We start from the raw sequence: 21,400 nt of genomic DNA, 5'->3' as shown, positions 1-21,400 counted from the left end.
TTGTGCGTATAACGCTGTTGTGTGTTGTCACACTGAAATGCTAAGAGTCAAATAAATCGCCTCCAAACCTAAAAACTAATTCTACAACTCTAGCTTCCTCTTAGTGCAGATTCCAGAGATTCCTGAAATTTTAGACAAAAAGTACGTCATGCATTCCATTTCCTGAAATCTTTGTTACAAACTTATAGCGAAGCACATGATGTAACTTTGGCAGACAGACTTGAATGGTGAAGAATTTTAAAAATTCTTGACTGGATAAAACCATGAAATATCAGTTTGTTGTTTCAATGTTAATGTAATATTAATACTTTGAGTGCTGGCCTCTTGGACACATGTCTTTCCAAAAATGATGGTCTTTTTTGCTGTGATTTAAAATATCAAATATTGATATGCAAAAATTTGAACTTTTCTCTTTATATTGATATAGGATATTTTACATTCCAATAATGTGGTTCTTCTGAAATGTGCATTATGTACTGCATGAAATTCTCAAAAAATAAAAAGTTGATAGAACCTGTAATAAGATACATAACGAACCTTTTACATATCATAATTTGCTTACTATATTTGTCCAATTACATTTCAAAAATTCCACTGTATCAGTTTATCATGTAAAGCCTTTTCTGAATGAAAAAGTTGAATCAGAGTTCTTTACAAAATACTTTGGAATGGCTGCACTCGCAGCAAGTGTCCAAATAAATAGTGTCCATTTCACTTTCAGAAGATTGTAGCAGAACAGTGAATAGTGATAAAATGATACACTACGAATTCCAAAGGATAATTCAAAATTGCCAGCTCCGTACAAGTATGGAAGAAATCCATCAAAATAAATTTTGAATGGTATATGTGATGCGCAATCTACAAAAGATCGGCCATTCCGTATATATACAGGATTAGCACTCAAGAGTGTTAACAATAATTGCTACTATTGTTATTATGCAGTAAGAATAATACATAATGTTAATATAATATTGAATACTCGCGTGTTCCTTTTGTTTTGTAGGTGCTCCCACTGGTGACAGATTGAACGAAGATAATAGCCACTGGGTGTTCCATGGAATATATTATCCACCTCTTCTCAGATCTGCTACTATTAAGAAGTTCATGGTCGGGTAAGTTGTTTATACAGATAGGTAATATGAAGTTCATGGTCGGGTAAGTTGTTTATACAGATAGGTAATAATAAGTTCATGGTCGGGTAAGTTGTTTATACAGATAGGTAATAATAAGTTCATGGTCAGGTAAGTTGTTTATACAGATAGGTAATATGAAGTTCATGGTCGGGTAAGTTGTTTATACAGATAGGTAATATGAAGTTCATGGTCGGGTAAGTTGTTTATACAGATAGTTAATAATAAGTTCATGGTCGGGTAAGTTGTTTATACAGATAGGTAATATGAAGTTCATGGTCGGGTAAGTTGTTTATACAGATAGGTAATAAGAAGTTCATGGTCGGGTAAGTTGTTTATACAGATAGGTAATAAGAAGTTCATGGTCGGGTAAGTTGTTTATACAGATAGTTAATAATAAGTTCATGGTCGGGTAAGTTGTTTATACAGATAGTTAATAAGTTCATGGTCGGGTAAGTTGTTTATACAGATAGGTAATAATAAGTTCATGGTCGGGTAAGTTGTTTATACAGATAGGTAATAAGAAGTTCATGGTCGGGTAAGTTGTTTATACAGATAGGTAATAAGAAATAGATACTTGAATCAGAATAAGTCTAAAGAAAATGCGAGTATTTTTTCTTTGTTTTTCAAAATAATTGTAAAACAGATGTTGAAATCAAAACTTGGAGAACATACCTTACTATTGGAGAACATAGCTTATTAAGATTTTTGTGTATTACTTTAGGCTGACAAAAGTGCGGGTCACCTATGACTGACTTCTCAGCTGGAACCATCATCTGCAAATAAAGCTGTTGCTGCATTCCATACGTATAAAGAGCGCCATGATTTTGAATTCTTAATTTTACCTTAAGGTACTTCCTTAGCCTTGGCGAGCTTCCTCAAAACAAACAAAACAACGACAGGCTTTCCAATGCTCCTATATTTCCTATTTTCCTATATATTTGCGTCTCTTCCTATAAACTATATTTCCTACATTTTAACGAAACCTCCTATATGTTTGTGGCATTGCTACTTCCACTTGTGAAAATAACATAAGGAAGTAAAGTGTGGGTTGTTGGAGGGTCTTTTGTGTCCACAGTAGGGTGATTGAATGGAGACTCTTCCGTGTGTCGTCCTTTCCTGCTTATTGTCTGAAGATAGTTACACCAAACAATGTGCAGTTAGCGCAAAAAGTATTCATACACCTACAAAATGGAACAAAAAATAAACTATTTTCGTCATATTCATTAAAAAGTTCTATGGAGTAGTGATTTTAAAGACTTATAAATAATTTATTTAGGCGTATCAATACTTTATGCACTAACTGTAGGCAGATAATTGTAGAATATGTTACACATAGTCAAATCTTATCTTAAAAGCGCCAGCTGCAGGATGTTTACATTATAGATTTTATTTTACATTTCAGATAACTATTCCAGGAAGGGTGCAACGGTTCATCATTCCCGTAGCGTTTTCAGTATTCCGTGTCATTTCTGCGTTTTCTGTTCTGTCTATTCCGGTTCTGTCCTATATTTAGACAGATGCATAGTTATATTTAGAGTTGAATGTATGATCTTACATTGGTGTAATTCCCATGTGATTTTTTTTTTCTACCTATTGAATAATTGAAATGTTCATTTTTCACACCTTCACGAAACCTTCTATATTTTTTCGTCGTGATTTCCTATAATTTTTTTCATTAGCATTGGAAAGCCTGCAACAAGAAAAAAACTTCCTAGCATGAGTTGTTGTTCACTCCAGGGTAAAACGAGTGAACAACGTATCCAAAGTAAGGCCATTTCCCTCTATTGGTACTTCGGCACATACTGGTGGTCGATAGGATTTGTTAACGGTAGAAAGCGTGTTAACTTCTACAACATTGATTTCAGCACAAAATTTCAGCACCATGTTTAGAAGTTGAGGGTGTGTAATGTAGAGCAGGAGATTAATGTTTTACTGTTAATTATTTGACTGATTTGGAGTTTAATACCCCTTCCATCACCACTGAGGCTTGATGAGACGTGAACCTACATCGAAACCAGATGAGCTTCCACCGGAAATCAAACCTGGGTTCCTCACCGAAGATGCGTATGCTAACCATACAGCTACAAGGGAACTCCTCAACGTTAATTGAACTGAATATGATAATCTAGGGAAGAAGGCCGAGTAAAGGAAAATATGAAGACCTTTTTCGATTGAGAAGAGTAGGTCAAGATTGCACTAACTGAATAATCGGTTCTTTTCTTCTTGATCCGAGATAAGAGCACCGACCTTGAGAGTGAGTGAGTGAGTGGCTGTTCTGGGAGGCGGAGTGATGACTTAGTGGTTAACGCATCGGCACGGTACGCCGGAGGTCCCGGGTTCGAGTCCCGGTCCAGTCAATACGTTTTTCACTCTTTACGTTGTCAAAAACATTTTTCTTTTTTTTATGATGTCTGAATGTATGGTTTAGTTTGGTTTTAATAGCCGATATCACGGTAAAACAATTATACTTCAAAAGATTAATGTATATGTTTACCACTGTTATCTTTTGTATTCACATAGGTGAATTGTTGTCTCGTCTTGAAAATAGATGCTCCGAAGTACTGATTCATTTATTGTTAACATTTCATTCATTTAAGATGGTTCAACTTAAAATCTCACCAAGGCAAACACATATTACTGTTAAGCTGTTATGATATTTCGACAATACAGAGGTTGTTCAGCCTACGTTTGGCCGATTTCGTTCTTTTCCCCTCCCGGGCAGAATGGACTCACCCGACCTGGCTCGGGCGTTCTGCAGTGTTGTGCAGTGGCTTCCTGGGAACGGAGTTGTTTTTCCGCACGGACGACAATAAAGCACAAAACAGGACCATCGTTGTGAGTGTTGTGTTAAATTTGTTTCCAAGTGTGTGGGTTTCCGCTCTCTGACCAAAATGCCGCCCAAACTAAGCCGGTTTTGGGAAGGCTATGTTACGGCTCTTTATGACGCCCACTTTAGTGTTTCTGTCATTAGAAAACAATGCAAGAAGAATGGTTGCAACATCAGTTTAAGTGGAATGAAAAAATGTTATTAAATGGTACAAGGGCAACGAAGCTTCACCATTTGGATCACCAACGAAGTTGCCTAGGAAGCGGGAGTGCACGAAGGCCACCTCCACCATGCAGAGGAAACTTCGCAAAATGGCAATGCAAGAAAATCCGCCAACACAAAGGTGTATGGCTAATCGTCTTGACGTGTCTTTGGGGACTAGGAACCGGACGTTACACCATCAACTCAAGCTGGAAAAAGTCATGACAGCTTGCGGCCATCTTCTCACGGATGCCCATCAAAAGGAACGAAAGTGTAACGGCCGGAAGCTGTACGAACGGCATCTGGCAAAACAAAAGTGGATGTACGTCGTTACGCTCGATGAAGCATGGATTTACCTTTCCGACTGCGGCAAACCGAGAGAAAGGCGCCAAGAACTTCCGAAGGTGAATCCGTGTCTGTAAAGAAACCTTCCCAAAAGGGTTCATGGTCGTTACTGGCTACTGTTACCGAGGTAAACTGAAGATTCGTAGGGGTGGCGAAGAACTGCAAAATAAATTCGCAGTATTTTCAGGAGCAGATCATGCGGCCGATCTACGAGCATGAGATTCCAACAATGTACGGAAATGACGCCAATGTGGTGCGCATTCACATGGACAAGGCCACATCACATACCTCACGATCGTCCCTCGCATTCTACAGGGAGATGGTGGAGGCAAGTGGTATACAGGTGATACCTTTCAATGAGGAACCTGTTAAATCTCCAGATGCAAGTCCTATGAACTATTGTGGATTTGGATTGCTGAAGCGGGCTTTGGGAAAACGGCGTGTGACAACTGTGGAAGGACTTTGGAAAGCTGTGCAAAGGAAATGGGACAAGATTCCCCTCCCAGTTCTTCAGAGAAGCATATTACAGTGGAAATTACGCTGTCGGGCTATTGTTAGGAACCAAGGAAAACACATCGAGCACTTACGGACCTGCCGCCATTGATTCTTCTAAACTTTTAGGTAAGTCGAAATTGGCCAAATGTAGACTGAACAACCTCTGTACGCCATTGCCTTCATCAGACACATTATCTTTTGTTGGAATTGTAACGCAGGTTGGTAATAATTTTAGGTGTTGCATCCCCCCATCCCCCGGGGCCGCGGTGGCTCAGTGGTAGTATAACCGTCCTGAGTTCGTGGTCCATGTTCGGGCTGTCATTTATTTGTAACCAACAGGTGTTCGAGTCGCTGTTCGGGCGTCATTTATCTGTAACCATCAGGAGTGCGTGGTCCATGTTCGGGCAGCTATTTATTTGTAAGCGCCTGTAGTTCTGTTCGCTGTCCTCGGCTCGTGGTATTACCAATAAGTATACTCCTGATACTTTAACTTACCTGGACAGGACGACGAAGACCTCTCCAAGAAAGGTTACAAACTGTTTCCCAAACAGCTCGTCGGTCTCAATAATGAGATGAGCATTAGGCGCCGAGAGGTTCGGGCGTCTCGTCTCGAAAACCTTACGGACGATCAGACGGTCATCCAGACCATAACGCACACAAACACCATTCATACAAACAACGAAAACACACTGGATTAATTGACACTATACTTATTTATTAGAACACTATTTTGAAAAAAAATAACGAAGAGAAATGAATACAACACTGGACACTAATAAATTTTGCCGTTGAAATTACGTTTTGCCCTATTCGGGAGATATAGCCCTTTCTATGTATATATGATTATAATTCAGGTATCACTATAAATACTTTGCTCACACCATGAACACACTTGGGGGATTCGCACTGGGAAAAAGTTGTCTGGATCGTCCCACGATGAATCCAGTTGTTACGCTGAACAGCCCTGCAGCGTAAAGGTGAATCTTCAGTAAACACACAAAAGAAGATCTCTATAATGGAATACAGATATTGGAGGGCGCGTATATAACATTTTAAACGCACAAGGTCTGAGGACCTGGGATTTCACTGATTGGGGCTAGCCGTAAGAAATCGTCCTTCACCGGCTAAATAGCTTGTGCCCCTTAACACAACTTATGTTTGAAGTTCAACGCGAGATGCGTGGTTGCATCTTCCAGACCTGGAGTCAAACTCTCTGAGCGTCCAAGCTCAAGCTACGGATTGCAATGGTCAACAGAAAAGTGTTGGCAGTTCATTTCAAAAATTACTCAGTTAACTCACCTGTATGCACATACAAACAGAATATAGAAAACAATTTCTGTTAATTTTAGTCAACTGCCCATAATGCACTAGACACGGCGATAACACTGGCGTGAGAAAGTACAGATAACGGGCTACGAAACAACACAGTTGGTGCCACTTTGGTTACTGAAACATCTGGTCAGTCCGTATTTCTCCAATCTATTATAATGTTTCCATAAGCGATTAAAGAAAACACTTAATTCAGTTCCCATTAACTATAGAATATATACTGTGCATATAATGAGTCAGGGAGAAACACTGAAATGGTTAGTCACTAACTGAAATGTTCTCAGCAAAAGCAACGTTTTAAATATATATATGAAAAAATGATGAAAGACTTCTTTGTCCAATTGTGTGGGAAAGAAGCAATTCCCACCAAAGAAAGAACTTATATGCGTTGCAGAATAAAGCACAAATCGAAAATAATAATCACTGTCTTCACGAAATATACAGGGCGTCCACAAAAAAATACTTCTATAACCTGGTGGCGGTTATAGATTTGGGGTCCGGAAGGGAACGACCTGTTAAGTGCACACGTAGACAGGTTGAGAACCCTTGGCCGTCTGACGAAGTATGAATAAAATTAGGTTTTTCACCTGAAAATTTAAAATAAGTTAGTTGGCAACACTGTCATATGGTGTGAGACTTACGTGTATAAACGATGAATGGTTTTTCACCTGAGAAAAGGGCTATTTAAAATAGTTAAATAACTTGTCCACTCACTACAACATGATGAGGTTCCTGCATGAGCAATGTCCAATCCAAATGTTCCATAAAGTAATAAGATCCTCTTGAACAATTGGTGCAGTTGGATTTCCTTATCTTCCGTTTCTTCACATGTTGAAACCATGCTGTCTTCCTGTGTAAGTATCCTCCATGATTCTCCAACGATGAGTTGATGAGGGGAGAAGGGGAGATTTTTTTTTTTTTTTAACACTGGTGTGAGAAGCGAAGTACGGTTGAAACACCTGTATGATAACTCCTTTTTTTTTTTTTTTTAAAGTTCGCAGAAAGCGTTTGTAGGGCTATTAAAATTCCATTTTTTTTTAACAGTAATATATATATATATATATTTTTTTTAACACGCAAATACTTTTTGTAAAATGTCTAAGTGTTCCGTTTCGATCACTTTATTTGATATAATATGAAGTAAATACGTTATAGGGCTATTTAAGTGCTTTTTTTTTTTTAACACTAATAAATTCTTTTCGTAAAATGTTTAAGTGTTCCGTTTCGAGCACTTTATTTTGTATAATATGAGATAAATATACACACTCAATAACTATTCATGAAAACATCGACTTAAAGAATTATCAAATATCTCAATAAAATTTAGTAAATAGACTGATATCTGTATTTAAAATATCAAAATGTGAATGAATAAGCAAATAGCAAACATGTTAAAGGTACTAAAATATTAAAATTATTGTTAAAGTTTCGATATCACTCTAATATATTTGAAAAATATGAAAATCGTTGAAAAAGTAAAATAAATGGAAATGTAAACACATGATGAACTGACAATATACAAACAAAATAAGCTTTTCACCTGTATGTCCTTTTTTTTTACTGTGCCTCGTGTTGTTTGGCAGAAGAAAACGAAAAATCGTTTTTCAAAAATAAAAAGAAATAAACTTAAGTGTCAAAAATGACGTTCATAGTAATTCCAAGAAATAAGCATGATTCTGCATATCAAAGAAAAGATCGTGATTTCGTTGACATGTATGAAGAAAATTTGGCACGCCATAAGATCAAATGCCATCTGCTCGTCGTGAAAATCGAGACTTTAATTCAGTAATGCTCAATACAACAAATGGTTTCGTTCTGAAACAAAGTTATTATTAGCTTAGGCCTAGAATAATGGTCGTTGTTCACTTCCATAAACGTAAACATTGTAGGGTTACTAGAACATATGGGTATTATCTGCAAAAGAACTTATTAATGCAGCGTTGAAAACTATACGGTGTTGATCCAAGTTTTTCAAAGGTCTGAATCAAGGAAGTTGACTCACTAGTCCAAACATTCCTGAAAATAAATGGTCATTACACCATGAATTGACCAAAACCATAGGTGGGAAAAATGTGTAATACTACACGTACTTACACACGCAATATGCCATCGACACCTGCGAGGCAAAAAAAAAAACTAGAAACGAGGAAGGCCTGCAACCCTAGGCACTTACAAAATTGTTTCTGCACAAAACTGAAATATAAACATTAATATTCAGTAAACTACGCGTATGTTCCCTGGAACATAACATACGTCTTCCACCTAGAAAAAATGTGTAAACACACAAAATACAAATGCTCTCGTAGCATCGTAAAGATATGTCTCTATAAGACAAAATACATGAGACCTACTAAGAGAAAAACATGAGATACAAACAAGAATATAGTCAACGACATTACAACTTTCTGGTTGGTCTGAAACATCCAATTAAATTCCCTACAAAACAGCTGTAACAAGCTTCCTTAGGCATCTTCGCTACAAAATTTTCAAAATGGTCTTATTAACATATTAAAATTCAGTCATCGAGCATACGAAATAATTGACAAAATAATTAAAAAAAAAAAAGAACATTATGGCTTCATGCTGTTGGAAAGAAAGAAAATAAGTTTATTTTCCGGGATCTATATCGAATTGGAATAGTTTCTAGGACATACTAGAACTAAAATATACTTTTCTCAAAATTAATAGAAAACATTACAACACATTAGCATACAAATCCACTTAATAGAATTACGGTTCATAAACATTAAAATATTCACTGAAATGTTACTAGACATCAAAATATACTCAAAAAATCTAACCTAAGAATACACATGGTTAGTTACGGGTTACTATAAAAGAAGAAGGGAAATGAAAAACTATATTTTGCGATTGATGGCGAAAATACAGTTAGCTATGGAATATCCAATGGATTAGCCACATCCATTTTTGCAAGAGATCTGCAATTCCAGGAAAAATTGCCTCCCTGGAAAAAAAAAAAATTATATTTATCCCCATAAAATATCCTACCCGAAGAAGTTCCCCTACGGTCGTTCAGTGGTCTAGAGAAGACGAAAAAAAATGTTAATTAGAAATCACAAGAAAATATAGAAGTTAAACATATTTCCACATACATATTAATATGTGGGGAAAAACGACCGTTCACCATCAGAATATCTGTTCATATAGTTCCTTCTACAATAAAAAGATTACTGCTTTCGTTCGGAGAATTATACTATTCACACGACATTCCTACACACACTATTAGCTAACAAGGAAATGTCTGTTATCACTTGTTTAAGGCTTAGCCTACTTTCCGTTCTAAACTTTTCTCTTCGAACAAAATATATCATGTCACATCCTGGAAATTCAAATAAGTCAAAATCGGGTAAATGACGTAAATGAGGTTCAATAAAATTACAGTAAACACTTCAAAATGAAAACGAAAATCTAAGATTTACACTGAAAAATAAATTTAACATTGATTATAAGTGTAAAGTTTCATATTCTACGCATGAGATTACGTACTAAGTTTCATTTACAAATACAGAAATATATACATAACTAACAACTAAAAATTTTCTCATTCTAAGCATCTCGATATATATATATATTTTTTTTTTTTTGAAAAGAAAATCAAACATTAATTGTGAGTCATACGTATGATAATATGTTTAAGAATTTGGAAAGTGGGAAGGGATTCTAAAAAGTTTTTTTTTTTTTTAATTTTAAAACACAATAAAAATATATATTATAACGCCAAAACATCTTCCCACTAGCTAGGAATACGGAACTGCGCCACTAGTTCAAATTGCTTTTGGATAAATGCAATCTCCCTACGTATATAATGCGTTAATTATTTATTAAAAAATCTAAATTCAAACATCTGAAATGAAAACAAGAAAAAATTAATGACATTAAACTAATAGTAAGTCAGTGATAAGGTTTCCAACACAAATGCAAAGCTGAAGTGCTACACGGAGCAAAGACAGAAAAAGAAAAGAATGAATCAGCTGTATACCGTCCGTTATTCGTCGACATTAACAGGTGATCGAAAATGCAGCGATTATCTTATCAAAATAAAGAAAGAAAAACGTGTTATCTGCTCTTTGCTGAACAGTTAAAAGCTGGAAGCAAAAAGGAGTATTGAAAGAAATGCGTAATTCTTCTTTTCGTATCCAGGTGTTCTATCAAAAACTAAAAGCAAAAAGAAAGAAAATGAATACATGTTTATCGCTTAGAAATGCGTCGCTCGCCGAGGAGAAAAATTTGTATCAACACACAAAGTCTCGGTTACTTTTTTTTTCTTTTTCTATGATTACTGTTTCTACTTTGATAATTACGGTTTGTTCGTTTATTTCTACGATGGTTACTTCTACGTACAAATCTATGCTTAATGTCACACAAATTGCGGTTCCTGTCTCGTTTGTGAGAACTCAGGTTACGTGGCCGTGATTTACGACTTCTTTTGTATCTGTTACTACCTTTTCGAGTGCGGTCTTGGTTCTGATTCCCTTTAAATTTCGTATTGTTTACGATCTGAACTTGGTATCTTTGCTTATTACAATAACTGTAACTTCGTTTACGCTTTTTCTCTCTATAGTTTGTGGTAGTTTGTTTTGTGCGCTTACGACCTCTGTCGTCTACAATCATATGTCCGTGGATTTCACTACTTCTGATACTACAAGTGGTGTTGCTAGATACTGAATGAATAAAATCATTATCGGATTTGTTACGAGGATGGTTTAGACTACCTGTCTCTGGTTGGAGTTCAGATTCCTGCGTTTCCTTTTCATTAGGAGTGTTAGTTTGTAGCTCAGGTTTAGATTCCAATGTTTTGTTTACACTAGGAATATCAGTCACTAACTGAGGTTCAAATTCCGGTGTTTCGTATTCAGTAGGAACATCTGACTGTAACTGGGGTTCACATTCCGGTGTTTTGTTTTCAGCATTTTCAGTTTGCTGACTATTTTCACGAAACACGTCCCGTAAAGCGTCTATCTTTTGACCTAATCCACTCTTTGACTCAACGAGATTCTCTTTCAAGCGAGCACAATTCTCTTTAAACTCAACACAGCTGTCTTTAAAATCAACTTTACTTTCCTTTATGTATCTCTCCATTTCTTCATTATTTTTATCTAGCTTTCGTTCTAACCTATCAAAATTCTCTTTAAATTGAGCAAAATTCTTTTTATTGTCTCTCATCGATTCTTCGAGAAGTGAACACATTCTAGTTATAATATCTACTTTCTGATGTTCCATTATGGACAAAAGTAAAATTTAAAACGTATGATTAGAATAAAATATATTATCACCAAAACATATGATTAAAATCACCTGAAAGAGATTTTTTTTTTCAGATTACTGGTACTGAGCTGAAAAAGAAGTGATATATTAAAATATTAATCTTATATGTATATTCGAGCACCAACGGTCTCGATTCGGGTCGGTAGTTCGGGCGTCATTTATTTATAACCGTCCTGAGTTCGTGGTCCATGTTCGGGCTGTCATTTATTTGTAACCAACAGGTGTTCGAGTCGCTGTTCGGGCGTCATTTATCTGTAACCATCAGGAGTGCGTGGTCCATGTTCGGGCAGCTATTTATTTGTAAGCGCCTGTAGTTCTGTTCGCTGTCCTCGGCTCGTGGTATTACCAATAAGTATACTCCTGATACTTTAACTTACCTGGACAGGACGACGAAGACCTCTCCAAGAAAGGTTACAAACTGTTTCCCAAACAGCTCGTCGGTCTCAATAATGAGATGAGCATTAGGCGCCGAGAGGTTCGGGCGTCTCGTCTCGAAAACCTTACGGACGATCAGACGGTCATCCAGACCATAACGCACACAAACACCATTCATACAAACAACGAAAACACACTGGATTAATTGACACTATACTTATTTATTAGAACACTATTTTGAAAAAAAATAACGAAGAGAAATGAATACAACACTGGACACTAATAAATTTTGCCGTTGAAATTACGTTTTGCCCTATTCGGGAGATATAGCCCTTTCTATGTATATATGATTATAATTCAGGTATCACTATAAATACTTTGCTCACACCATGAACACACTTGGGGGATTCGCACTGGGAAAAAGTTGTCTGGATCGTCCCACGATGAATCCAGTTGTTACGCTGAACAGCCCTGCAGCGTAAAGGTGAATCTTCAGTAAACACACAAAAGAAGATCTCTATAATGGAATACAGATATTGGAGGGCGCGTATATAACATTTTAAACGCACAAGGTCTGAGGACCTGGGATTTCACTGATTGGGGCTAGCCGTAAGAAATCGTCCTTCACCGGCTAAATAGCTTGTGCCCCTTAACACAACTTATGTTTGAAGTTCAACGCGAGATGCGTGGTTGCATCTTCCAGACCTGGAGTCAAACTCTCTGAGCGTCCAAGCTCAAGCTACGGATTGCAATGGTCAACAGAAAAGTGTTGGCAGTTCATTTCAAAAATTACTCAGTTAACTCACCTGTATGCACATACAAACAGAATATAGAAAACAATTTCTGTTAATTTTAGTCAACTGCCCATAATGCACTAGACACGGCGATAACACTGGCGTGAGAAAGTACAGATAACGGGCTACGAAACAACACAGTTGGTGCCACTTTGGTTACTGAAACATCTGGTCAGTCCGTATTTCTCCAATCTATTATAATGTTTCCATAAGCGATTAAAGAAAACACTTAATTCAGTTCCCATTAACTATAGAATATATACTGTGCATATAATGAGTCAGGGAGAAACACTGAAATGGTTAGTCACTAACTGAAATGTTCTCAGCAAAAGCAACGTTTTAAATATATATATGAAAAAATGATGAAAGACTTCTTTGTCCAATTGTGTGGGAAAGAAGCAATTCCCACCAAAGAAAGAACTTATATGCGTTGCAGAATAAAGCACAAATCGAAAATAATAATCACTGTCTTCACGAAATATACAGGGCGTCCACAAAAAAATACTTCTATAACCTGGTGGCGGTTATAGTAGAGCGTTCACCTCTGGTGCATGGGGTCCTTAGTTCGATCCCAGCTCGTGACAAAGTGAAATTTGTTGTGGACAAACACCGTGTGCGTGGGTTTTCTCGGGGTTCTTCCGTTTCCTCTCACTTTCTTCATTCCACCATTTTATTCACTTCTTATCATCACCGTCTCCTTTAGCATACCCGGCATAATCGTGCGACGTAAAACTTAAAGATCCTCCCCTCCCCCAATTAAAATGCTGTAATTAGCTTCTCTTGCAAAGAAAACATTTAAATAAATATTCCTAACACCCTTTTGATCGCACCTTTTTGCCTTTTTTTTTCAGCGCAACTATCTTTTTCCATCTTTTCTCAATGTCGTCACTTTTTTTTTAATATTTTTTGAAACTTTTTCTTGGTCCTTTACTGCATTTTATTCCTATAACAATTAAATAAGGAATACCGAGCGTGTGCGGCATCACATTACTTCGGCTTCAGTGGAGCCCCGTTAGACGAAAGCTATTGAATCGAAAATAAAGTGAGATGGCAGCATCAAACTGATCAATCACATCTATCACCAGTCGATATTGTTGAGTGCTTTTGGTACATACAAATATTTATTTACCGAGCGGGTTGATTGGTTGGTCGAGTTTAGCGTTCCGTTTAGCACCGAGGTTATACAAGACGCAAACCTGCAGCTTAACGTGGGATCTAAATCACATGAGCTCCCACCGGGAAGCGAACCCGGGTCACTCGCGCCACAAGTGCGTACGCTTATGGCCAAAATTCTTATTTAGTGACCGATGATGCAGCTTCACTGAAAAAAAAAAGTTAAATATTATCTGTTTTAACAGTTTTCAGGTCTTGTGACTAATATCATTGTGTTCTGGTCTTCAGGCAGTTTTTTTGATACACCAGAGTATTTTGCGTCCATATATGCAATGTAATTAATTTTGATGATGTTTTTATAAATACTTACATTTGACATTTGCAGTTTTCCAAAAAGTTTGCACCTTTTTAAACAAGAATTTTGCACCTGAAATTCCTAGCTCATGATTTATAAGTGTTTGCATCGGTCAGATTTTATTTTCATTTAAGTTATACGTAGTTCTAAAGCTAGAATAAGCAGTATTATAGAAGACAAAAGGCCTGGTGATAGGAACGAAGCGGCCGGTGTCAAATATAGAAGTAGGTGGGGAGAAAATAGAACAGGTGACTAGTTTTCGATACCTGGTAGTATTATTAGTGATGATATGAAGTGCGAACGTGAAATAAAAGCAAGGATAGGAATGGCGAAAGAAGGCTTTAGGAGGAAGAAAAGTCTATTTTGTGGGTCCTTGAATAAAAAAGTGAGAAAAAAACTCATAAAATGCTTCGTGTGGAATATTGTACTGTATGGAGCAGAAACACAGATATTACGTGAAAGTATTGAAAAACGACTAGAAGCTTTCGAAATGTGTGTGTGTGAAGAAGAATGAGAATTAGCTGGGTCGAGTAGAAAATTAATGAGGGCGTTAGAAATGGTGGGGAGAAATGAACAATTTTACAAGGAGAAGGCACACTTTGGTAAGTAAACTTCAGGGCCATTTTTTGCGAGGTGGTAGTGCGCATTTAAAGAGTTAATATTACAAACTGGGAGAGCGCAATGGGCAAAAATGTCGGAGAAATACTGTCTTAAAGTTTTCTACTCAACGCATATATCGTACAACGCGCAAACTTATCAAGTCACGGCGTGGCAGAGTGAGAAGAATAAGCGACTTAAGTGCAAAGGGTCCCAAGTTCGATTCTCGTTCGAGTCAAACCTTTTTTTTTTCTTGTTTTTTGCTTCAACCAATAAAATAGGCATTTGTAACTATAAGTAAAATATTAATTCACCGTATGTTTATAATGAATAAAACAATAGAAATTTTCAATCACTTGTAAATTCTTTTGATGTTCCATGTTAACTAGGCACAAATTTTAATCTCCGTAAATATTATTGTTCCGTCAAATGGGGTGAATAGAAACAAAACTCCCAAATTAGTTTTGGATTTATCTGGACCATAAATTAATCAAGAAAACTGAAATTTCTTAACATAGTCTTATACGGCTAAATTGTTCAGGACAGAGACAAAATGTTTTCCTGAGTTTGAAACACTGAGATAGAAGACAGTAGCATTAATGTGTTACTGAAATCTTACACGGTATTTTAGCGCTCCTCAAACTTTCTTGGTAAGTATGACATTTTCATATTTGTTGTATTTGAACATATGCCTATTTTGTAGTTTGTTGTTTCATGTACTGACGTACATAGTTAAAGTTTTCCTTTTGTAAATTATTTTTAATCAAAATTTAACTTTACTGGGTTATTGTTATGATTTTTAATTAGTGGGGTGAATAGAAACACTTCTTGAGGAGTGAAAAATTCTTGAGGAGCGGAAAAAGAGACCTGGTAGAAATGAATCAACCACCCCTAAGGACAAATTTCCAAGTCTTCTTAAAAACAAGTAATGTGTGACAAACTGAAGGAGGAAAATATCAGGGCAGGATTTGAAAAGTGTGGAGCTTTTCCCCTTTGTCGAGGCCAAATGCTGAGGATGCTGCCAAAAAGAGACAATGAACGAGAAGAAACAGAACAGCAAAAGACATCTCAGACTGTAAACCGTTCCCTTATGTTTTTTCAAGAGCATGAGAGAAGATGAAAAAATTAAACAAGAGAACAAGAGAGTACGAATAGATGTTTCTGGTAAGAGTTTTGGTTTGTTTTCTGAAAATGATGCATTCTCATCAAATCACAACGAAACTCAACCTACCCTTGTATTGTCGGAAGAGGAGAAAGACAGCATTCCAGACGATCATTAACTAGATGATGGTTTTCTAAAGCTGGTGATTCTGCTGTGGTAAAGGTTTATGAGAAGCTAAAACTCGATGAGACTATTCACTACCCAAGTGCGAAAATGTGAACATGATGGATATGTGGGAGTGTTCTAGAAACGAGCACATAAACAATGAAATTTTCAGAAACTTCTGAAGAATCGTTCTTACTACATGAGGATATTGATACGAAACTGTTCGGTTTTATTAGGAGTTCGTCACCACACTTTAAGTATATGATAAGTTTCGGGCTCCTTCGTGTCTAAGCGGTTAGCGTACGCGCCTTTGGCGTGGGAGACCCGGGTTCGATTCCCGGCGGGGGCTCATGTGGTTCTGATTCCACGTTAATCAGTAGGTCCACGTCTCATATAGCCTCGCTGCTGAACGGGACGGTAACCTCAAAATCAACTTAACTCATGATAAGTTTCCATGGTGATTTCAGTGGTTTAAATCTTACTCAAATATCATCAAAACTGTATGGTCGTTTGTACCTATATTGTGCATTGTATTGTTTTATAAGTTTGTAACTTAGGTAATACTGGTCTTATTGAACTTGTATCTTGCAGATATCAAATAAATAGTTCGTTTCAACAAATACGCTGTTTCTTTTTACCTTTCCAATAGTATAAAAGAAACAACAATGAAAATAAAGTCATTGTTTCTATCCACCCCTGTTACCTGTATTGTTGTATGTATTTTTTTATGAATGCCCTCTTCCTCCCAAATTTACAGAGAAATCGGCGCCATTGACTGTCGTAACCATAATACAACTTGTGATATCAGTATATTAACGGAATAGATTAAATTTTCTTGCTAGTTAACATAAAACATTGAAAGATTTTACGAGTGATTTTAAAATTTCTATTGTTTTATTCATTATAAACATATGGTGAATTAATATTTTAATTATTGTTACAAATGCCTACTTTATTGGTTGGAGCAAAAAACAAGAAAAAAAGTTTTGACTCGAACGAGAATCGAACCCGGGACCCTTTGCACTTGAGTCGCTGATTCTTCTCACTGCCACGCCGTGACTTGATAAGTTTGCGCGTCGTACGATATATATACGTCGAGTAGAAAACTTTAAGACGGTTTTTCTCAGTCATTTTTGCCCATTGCGCTCTCCCAGTTTGTAATATTAATTCTTTAAATGTGCACTACCAGCTCGCAAAAAATGGCCCTGAAGTTCACTTACCAAAGTGTGCCTTCTCCTTGTTAGATATTATTGAAAAGGAAAGGGAAACTGGATGAGACATTAGCTAAGAAGGAACTGTATCATAAGGGACGTGCTAGTGCGAATGGTAGCAGGAAAGAGAGGGAAGGGGCGAAGGAGACCACAATTAATGGACGATATCAAAATAGAAACTCTACGTGAAGATAAAGAGGTCAGCTGAAGACCGTGGAGCATAAAAGCTTCTCATTTGCGGCAGGCGACCTGGCAACAATGCCAGAATTCGTATGATGATGATATACAATAATGAGCCTATTATTATTAAGACAAATACACAATAACCATAATTATGTTTATGTATAATATTTCACAAGAGAAAAACTTATTTTAGTTACAATTTGAGGTAAACATAAAAGGCAAACTGAAGGTATTTTTAGCACATTAAGCTTTGAATATTAACGCATTTCTAAGCATTAAATTAATAAAATAGTTATTTACCTGTGATGCGTTCGTTATTTATAATCTTTTGCTCTATTTCGTTATTCCTAATCTTTCTGATAACGATTTCTGACAAGTTTATCTCAGGCCATTGGCAACACAGTTGTTGAAAATATAGCCATCTTTGGCTAATTTTCAGTGCTTAGAAGTTCTGAATCTAAAATGTTTGATTATTTATAGGGTGTCCGAAAATAATTTTAGATCAACATGGATGCACAAATCCCTCCTTTCAGAGCTATAGCCAACCTAAAATTGGTCGGAAGATTAAAATAAAAAACAGTCATAACTAACCTATGCCCCATGGAACCCGAAGGCTCAATGCCACATTTACGTATAACGACGCATCATGGATAACATAACTACTTTATTGTTTAATGAAAGTATTTTGATTTTTTCCCTTTAATTGTCACTGTTAATTTAATAAAATTATTTCGTCCTTGCAGGTACGAGATGTTGGCCCAGAGTCAGAGAGATTTGACGGCAGAACAGGCTGCTGAAAGACTACGCGGATTATCTGAAACCCATTATAGGTTATCAGAATAAATCAGAAAATATTTTTATTCAATATAATGTGTTACATATACACGATGTTACAAAACAATACTGACAACGTTTGGGAGGTGATTCCTGACACCAAGATAAAACAAAAAGTATAGACCAATCTAGGTGCACAAATGCTTCCATTCAGAGTTATAGGATGCCGAAAACATGAAAAAAAAAACTTTAAAGGTCCATAGCTTCAATACTATGGGACCTACCGTAGTCAAGTCAAGACCAAATATGTGCTCTTGCGGTGGATTCTGAAACATGGATTTTTGGATAGGGCACATATTAGTTCCAAAGTGAAGTCTTGACCCGACAACGGTAGGTCCCATAATATTAGAGCTATGGACCTTTTAAAGTCCATCGGCAGCCTATAACTTCGAAAGGAAGCTTTTGTGCACCCAGGTTGGTCTATACTTTTTGTCTTATCTTGATGTCAGGAATCACCTCCCAAATGTTGTTGGTGTTGTTTTGAAACACCTTGTATACGTGTACATATACTGCAGAATTTATACGTATATATGAGATCAGCAACTGATTGTAATAGTCAGTCTGTGACTAATGAAATGATGTATAGTATAATTTAATCAAATAAGTGCCTTCCAGTTATATTGTTAAAAGCACGTACTTTCTGTACAAATATGAATAAATTGTAAAGTAATTACGGAAAGTGTATTTTTTTTTATAAAAAGGTCATATTTTAAAATTAATTCTTAAATACTACATAGCCTTCTTAATAGTGGGATAACTATGTATGTCACATATTAGCAGCATGACATCCCGAATGCGTAGTTCAAATTTAGCATACTTTGTAGAAATATTTCTTGACCTGTGCTGTCGTCATGAAAATCTTTTGGAGTGATATAGTAGGAAAAGGACTCTTCTATACGAAGTGATTTTGTATAATGCCCGCAAGCAACAGCTCCACCGTATTCGAATCCTGTCATACTTCGGATTCTGCGTAATTATGAGTAATACATTTCGTCCCTCACATTCTGGTATTGCATAAAGACGTGAAACAAAATTGATCAATCCATATACGAACGTAGTAAGTTAGGTACATAGTAGAAAGACAGATAAGCAAGGAAGTAGTAGGAAGACACACAAACTAGGCAAGTAGAAGGAAGGTAACTGATTTACGTTAGTAGTAGAAAGGGAGAGAAGCTAAGTAAGTAGTAAATAGGAGGATAGACTAGGTAAGTAACAGCAAGACAGATAAGCTAGGTAAATAGTACGAAGACTGATAACTAGATAAATAGTGGGAAGGCAGGTGAACTACGATAATAATAGAAAAGTAGATATGCTAGGTGAGTAATAGGAAGACATAAATAAGGTAGGTAAGTAGTAGAAAGGCAGATAAGCTAGGTAAGTAATAGAACAACAGATAAGCTACCAGGTTGTTCGATAAGTTTTGTCGTTCGATACGAAACACACTAGTGTATGGAGTGACATACCTGTGATTAGTCAATGTATTCTCTCTGAACTGCAATACACTTGTTCTAGTGTTCTTCCAATTTATGGATGCTCTGAAGTGAGACTCCAGAAGACTGTCGAAATACGCGTCCACGTCTGCTTCAATGCAAATCGTTTTCCACGCAGGATTTGTTTTTAGATGTGAGAACAGAAGTCTGAGGGAGCTAAATCGGCGAATAGGGTGGATGTTGCACCGATTCGTACTTTTTTTTTTTTTTAAAGCTGTGAGACAAGGTGCGTTGTCGTATGGTAAAGGATTTTTTCTTCTGTAAATCAGGTTGTTTTTCACGACATTTGACATCCAGCTGGTCCAAAAGGTTACAATAATAATCTGCGTTGATTGTTTTACCTGTTTGCAGGTAATCCACGAACAAAATCCCTTTTGCATCCCAAAACACTTTTTTCGCTTATTTCTGGACCCTAACTCGCTTTGGAACAGAAGTACCAGGTTCACACCACTTCTTAGCCTCTGATTTTGATTCAGAATCATGGTGGTAGACCCACGTCTCATTCATTGTGATGAAACGACGTACAAAATCCTTTATATTGTAATATCCTATGTGATGTCGTAAATAAGCAGTTCCACGCTTCAATGTTTACAAACACCACCACATGGTTCAGCAAGAGGATCTCCCGCCAGAGGGACCTATATTCACATTCAGACGACGGCTTCTAGCCCCTCCCACGGAGCAGAAGACGAAATCGAAGCAGAAGCGCCACCGCCACCCTAGGGACGCTATAAATTGGGCAGAAGAATCCAGCTCAGCACCAGTTCTCTGGTGACCCTCCTCTAGTCTACTACGGGACTCTTGGAGTAACCTAACCCCAGGCTTCTAGTCTGCTACGGGACTACGCCTATCCTATCTCCTGGCTTAGCCTGCTACGGGGCTCTGTCTGGGAATCCCAACCTCAGCCGCTTAGCCTGCTACGGGGCTCTGTTGGAGATCCTGTCTGCGACCACTCGGTCAAAGACTACCTTTTACTTACCCTTTTAAATAGAGACCAAATTGTATAGTATTTTGTACAAATACTCATATAGTGGATTTTTATAATAAAACTGGTAGTGGGAGTCGATTGCGGACACTCTTTTTATTAACTGCTCTACCTCTTCCTTATATATGAGACAAAAAATACACAAAGTTTTACAATATCCTTTCGAAAACGTTCCAAATCTTGCTACGAAAGGCTCATTCGCATGTGTTTTTGCTCCATTGTTAGCGAATGCGGCACCCATTTTGCACACAGTTTTTTGAAACCCAAAATGTCAGCCAAAATATGGCTTACACTACCTAATGACATGTCTAGGCTTTCTACTAAATCTGTCGGTGACTCGACGATCTTCCAAAACCACATCCAATATTTCTTCTACGATGTACTTTTTGGACGTCCTTCACGTGGATTGTCTTCAAGATTTGTCCGACAACGTTTGAATTCAGCAACCCATATTTCTACTGTTCTTAGTGACGGTGAAGAGTCCTTATATACTTTTACCAATCGTTCATAGATTTGTTTTGGAGCTACACCTTCCAAAATTTGGAACTTTATCACTGCACAATGTTCAATTTTGTCCAGT

At 36.9% G+C, this 21,400-nt stretch overlaps 1 protein-coding gene across 6 annotated transcripts in view; it reads left to right on the top strand.

Moving 5' to 3' along the window:
• The window catches only part of Galt (Galactose-1-phosphate uridylyltransferase), a 51,728-nt gene extending 32,704 nt beyond the window's left edge, over nt 1–19,024 (top strand). For all 6 annotated transcript variants that reach the window (XM_081758326.1, XM_081758327.1, XM_081758329.1 and 3 more), the window contains 2 exons: nt 1,004–1,112; nt 18,255–19,024. In XM_081758326.1, the coding sequence (XP_081614452.1) occupies nt 1,004–1,112; nt 18,255–18,354 (209 nt within the window). In that variant the 3' untranslated portion in view covers nt 18,355–19,024. The remainder of the gene's footprint in view (nt 1–1,003; nt 1,113–18,254) is intronic.
• Nucleotides 19,025–21,400: the final 2,376 nt, after the last annotated feature.

The sequence above is a fragment of the Thermobia domestica genome, chromosome 5 (assembly GCF_964235325.1).
Source record: "Thermobia domestica chromosome 5, izTheDome1.hap1.1, whole genome shotgun sequence".
Lineage (NCBI taxonomy): Eukaryota > Metazoa > Arthropoda > Insecta > Zygentoma > Lepismatidae > Thermobia > Thermobia domestica.
This window is presented reverse-complemented; position numbering and strand designations above follow the sequence as displayed.